The sequence below is a fragment of the Scaptodrosophila lebanonensis genome, unplaced genomic scaffold, assembly GCF_003285725.1.
Source record: "Scaptodrosophila lebanonensis strain 11010-0011.00,11010-0021.00 unplaced genomic scaffold, SlebRS2 tig00000157-arrow-arrow-pilon, whole genome shotgun sequence".
In the NCBI taxonomy this organism is placed as follows: domain Eukaryota; kingdom Metazoa; phylum Arthropoda; class Insecta; order Diptera; family Drosophilidae; genus Scaptodrosophila; species Scaptodrosophila lebanonensis.
In genome coordinates, this window is record NW_022060595.1 from 1,258,789 (window position 1) to 1,264,290 (window position 5,502).

Genomic DNA, 5,502 nt, shown 5'->3' on the forward strand with positions numbered 1-5,502 from the left:
CGTATAGCGTACATACATAAGCCATATTATTGTAAAATTTGGTGTCTCTATCTCTTATAGTCTCTGAGATCCAGGTGTTCATACGGACGGACAGACAGACAGGGCTACTTGTAGATCGACTCGTCTCGTCATGCTGATCAAAATATATATATACTTTGTGGGGTCTGCCACGCCTCCTTCTGCCCGTTACATTTTTCAACTCCTGTAAACCTAATATAGTTCTGTACATTTCATGTACAGAGTATAAAAACTAAAAAAATTAAAATTAAATAGAATTACAATAACCTAATGAGATCCGCCGATTAGCAATTGTAGCCTGTGAGAATATGGTCAGTTCTACTCCATCCATCCTAAGGCAAACAAAAGAAATTGCTTTTTAACCGATTCAATGCGATCTTTCTGAATTGCATATTGCGGGCACCAGACATTACAACAATATTCTAAGGTAGGTCGCACAAGAGCCGTATACAAAATTAGAATTGAGTTGGGGTCCTCAAATTCCTGCGCACAACGTTTAATAAAGCCTAGAGTGCCCTTTGCTTAATGAACAATGTTTGAGATGTGATCGTTAGAACAAAGTTTAGCATCAAACAGTACACCTAAGTTGCTAACAGTGTAAACCCATTCTAAAGGAATGCTATTTAAATAATATGAAACGAAGTAAGGGTTGCATCGGTGGAACGTTATTATTTTATATTTAACATAATTTAGGTTCAACAGATTCAGGGAACGCCACAATAAGATCAAACTGTAAATTTTCATGAAACTAAAGAAAGGTAAAGTTTGAGTTAAGGACGATGGAAGATCATTTATAAAAAGAGTAAACAGTAGAGGAATTAAATGACTACCCTGTGGGACCCCCGAAGTTACTTTGATAGCTTTTGACAGTACGCCGTTAAAAATTACACGTTGTGTTCTGACAAACAAATAACTAGATATCCATACAATAAGATTTTTGGAAAATCTCAAAAGCCCCAACTTGTGGATCAATAGCTCATGATTGACAGAATCGAAAGCTTTGCTAAAGTCACTGTAGACAACATCCATCTGGCTCTTAGCTAAAAACCCATTCGATACAAACGATGAGAACTCGAGGAGATTCCTTGAGGTAGAGCCGCGTTTCATAAATCCATGTTGGAACGGGTAAATTATGGACCTACAATGATGTTGTAACTGGGTAGTCATCAGTTTTTCCAGCATTTTTCAATATCAGATTTAGATCCTTTTTTTGAAGAGTGGGCCGATGTAATATCCTTTCCAGATATCGGGAAAGCAGCAACTGTCAAGTAACATGGAAAAGCTTGAAAAGTGATTTACTTAGGGCAACAGCACAGAATTTTAAAACGCAGCTTGGTATACCATCCGGACCGGGAGCAAAACTTTGCTTAAGAGTTTGAAGGTTTGTCAAAATGGAAGGTTCATCGACAACAGGCATGAATATGCAGTTAGCCTCAGGAATATTTCTGTAAAAGTGAATTTTGGACGACGAGAAACAATTTGTTGTGTATGTATCTTGGAAAAAATGGAAAAAATGTCAGCAATACCAGCATCTGTGTTAGCAGAAAGTCCTTTAAAAGACAACATTGACGGAAGCCCAGTTGCATTTCTTTTTGAGTTAACAAAAATATATAATTGCTTGAGTAAAATTAAGTCTGCATTGTGCTTTATATTAGAAACTGATATGACATGATAAAAATAATAGATATTATTGAAATAGGAAATTGCAGGCATGCATGCAAATATATGCAAATACTTGTACAAGTATGTATAGTAGTTTTTATAATATATGTATGTAAGTATAGTAAGTAAGGCAAAATAACACCCGGGTTTCTTTTTTTTTTTTGACCAACCTCTAAAATTGTTTAAAGTTAACTTACCTTTTATTTTTCCCCACGTACTTATTGAATCCTTAGTAAGTAGTATTGTAAATTTACATCTTTTAATAAACAAATATACTTATATATATATATATATATATAAGTATATATCATTTCGATAATTGAATTCGAGCCGAAAGACCATAAAATTAACACAATTAATTTGTGCTGCTACTGAACAGCAAATGGCCAATTATATTTTTGATATTGGCAGCATTAGGCCCCGCCTACAAAATCAACACACCAGTTGAGCCAATCACAATAGATGTTGCTTTTCACTACCACGAAATGTACAACAGAGTGGGACAACAACTTTTGACACCATCATGTTGTCCTCTTTTAATATAAACTATCCCTGCTGAGAAACTCTCTCAGAGAGATTATATACCACTTGCCAACCCCTTTTCACCACAGTTACAGTTAAGTATTGTTAAAGGCTTGTCGAGAGTGTGGCAACTATTCGGATGTTAACAGTAACTTGCTTGTAATCGATATGAATAAACATTTAACAATATGTACATATGTAAGGTTCTTGCACCAATAAATAGTATGTATAAAATAAGACAAGAAAATGAATTGAAAATTGAAGCATTCGATTATATCAATAGCATTCGAAATTCTTTTTTATTTGTCGACGCATTACTTTTATGTATGACTTTTCACAGCTTTTCAAAACTGTACGCCATAAATCTGCATAGACTACACTAACTAGAATACATATACATACACATATTTCAAGAGAAGGCTATTAGGGTTTCCTTGAAAAAGAAATAATATACCTAAGTACATATACATTACGTATATTCACACTTAATCTGTACCCCATACATGTTCCTCAAATTAAATTAACAGAACTTCATCAAGTGTACAAGTATACCTATTGCCTGACGGAATTTGCGCACAGACAAATTAGTTAACAAGATTATGAAAATGTAAGATCAGTAAATCGCTAAAGTGGTTGTAATTTCCTTTTTCAACACCTCACGCGTATTGAGCCGGCCGCCAGCTGCCGACGCGGCTGCTTTTTTGTCGATCACATAGCCTTTGTTATAACTCCTTGCTGTGCCGTCATTGCCCTTTAACGGCTTGCATGCTTTAGGCCAGGCTGACGTAGTCTGGTCTGACCAGACTGGTTTATTCGTTCACTAAATCTCTGTCTCTTCGCTATGGCTCTCTCCTTTGAAGTTTCGCCGTTTCGGAGGGATGATGCATGTTCCCATTCGCTTTGTGGTTATTGAGAGAGCACGGGGGCAATGATGTGAGTGATTATGTTTTGATTGCATTGCTCGCTGTGGTTGGTTGTAGTGCATTGCTCACTTGGTACTATAACTGGCACGTCGTCTGTTAGTCTGCTGAAACAGTGATTTTGTTGTATGTGTTATATGCCGTGTACTATGTGTGTTGTCGTTTTCGCTGTTGTTGTTTTTTTGTTCCGTCTCTATCGTTATCTTCGCGCCTACCTTGCTGCCACTTTGCTGCTCACGTATTCGTATTCAGCCTTTGATGGTATTTTGCCTGGCAAAGTGAACCTTGGCGAGAGCACTTTTACATTCAGTGTTGTTGGTGCTGCTTATCACAAACGTAGTAGTTGTGTACCGATTATTGACGTGAATTCCCGTGTTTCTGTAGCCGTCGCCAACTAGTTCATAGTCTCCAAAATGGTTCATGAGCTTAATAAAAGAAGATAATTTGGTCTATTAGACTTTACATTGTTTCTCATTGCAAACAGCTCAGTTCGTGTTATTAAAATCGTGTTTTAAAGAGCAATACATAATTTTGAAATCTAAAACAAACCTGACTTATAGTGACAGACAAGTAGTGAAATCATTAAAACATGTTAATAACAACGAATTGCCGCAAAGAGGAGGGCATTCGGAAATTTGAATACTAAATGCAATTCTTCTGAGAAAAAGGCAAATAAAAATAAAAATAATGCCGAGACCATCGCGTGAATCTTACGGAGACCAAAAACCTCCCTATTCTTATATATCCTTGACTGCTATGGCGATTTGGAGTTCGCCGGAAAAAATGTTACCACTTAGCGATATATACAAATTCATAACGGATCGATTTCCATATTACCGGAAAAACACGCAGCGCTGGCAAAATTCACTTCGCCACAATTTAAGCTTTAACGATTGTTTTATTAAGGTGCCGCGTCGGCCAGATAGACCTGGAAAAGGTGCTTACTGGGCCTTACATCCGCAAGCTTTTGATATGTTTGAAAACGGAAGTTTGTTACGTCGACGGAAGCGATTTAAACTACACAAAAATGACAAGGACTTGCTTAATGAAGAGTTAGCAGCACTTGCGAATTTAAATCGGTTCTTCTTCACCACTTGTCCTAACAATGGCATATCGCAAGTGCAGCCATTTGATGGAAGCAGCACCGTTTTGATTAGTGAATCAAATGCTCATATGTCGCGCATAGCAATGGAAGGCTCCCCTCGTCTACAGCAAAATTGTCGCCCAAACCGTGATCCCATATCTCCAACATCTTCACAGATACCAGTTTCAAACTCAGTGCGTTTAAATGCGATTGATATGACACCTACACCTACACATACAAATTCATCTACAAATTATGATATGGAAATCATTAATAGCTTGCGCCCTAAACGATCTTTTACAATAGAGAGTTTAATAATGCCCGATAAACCTGGGCTAGTCTTTGAGGATACTATTAATGACGATGGAGAAGACCGAACGGTCATTGATGTAGTGGAGTTCGATAGCTCCTACTGTCAACGTTTGTCCACAGATAAATGCCATTCTACAACTACAACACCCATTGTCTGTCCTGAACATCAAACACAGCGAGCACTTCCACCTTTGCATACTATTACCGGCGCAGCGCACATACCATTCTTGCACTATGCCGCTGGTACCAACATGTCAAATTTTACTTCTGGTAGCATTCATACATCTGGCTCGACGTATGACCTGGCATTTCCTCATCCCCTGCTTATGATGGCGGCACCTATTAGGAATATGCAGTCCAGCTATTACAACAATAACACATTGCCATCACTGCAAGCGTATCGACCTCCGGATGTTCAAAGTAGAATAAATACTGGTATGCGAATAGTATAACTCTGTACTTATAATCCTAGCTATGTATATGTAAGGACAAATTAACTAATTCGCACAGGCAAAATGATGTTCCTCTTACATTTATTTCTATATATAAATTATTAAGGGCAGCTTGGTTATCATGCTGTAATGATATTGTGAATACACTTGTAGATGATAAAGGTAAATTAAATGCAATGTTGTAGAAAAAAAAACCTAATTTAAATTTATATGTGGTTGATACAGCACAACCTAGCTAAGTAGAAAAATGATTTTATTAAGGAAAAATATGTAGTTGTATATGTATATATAATAATAAGTATGAAACATAAAATAAATTAACTGAAGACAATTAAAGGTAGTGTGGTTTTTCATATTAATGGGATAATACTATCAACATTTTTGTAGGATGTTTAATTTGGGGATGAAGTTAGTTATTAACAACAACGGCATTTGATCCAATTCATAAAAATAACATCCACAATAACAAAGAAACTTTGGCGTTTAAGAACGCGCAGAAATGAGCATATAAGTTTTTCGAAGCACAAGGGTT

General features: G+C 36.7%; 1 protein-coding gene across 1 annotated transcript; it reads left to right on the forward strand.

Annotated features, from left to right (window-relative positions):
• The first annotated feature begins 3,809 nt into the window (after positions 1-3,809).
• Positions 3,810-4,970, forward strand: LOC115629548 (fork head domain-containing protein FD4-like). The gene has a single exon (XM_030526030.1). The coding sequence runs from the start codon at positions 3,810-3,812 to the stop codon at positions 4,968-4,970; it is 1,161 nt and encodes a 386-aa protein (XP_030381890.1).
• The last annotated feature ends 532 nt before the right edge of the window (positions 4,971-5,502 follow it).

What these genes read in the sequence shown, in the direction of transcription:
- LOC115629548 (XM_030526030.1), top strand. Translation starts at nt 3,810, where the DNA reads ATGCCGAGACCATCGCGTGAATCTTACGGAGACCAAAAACCTCCCTAT.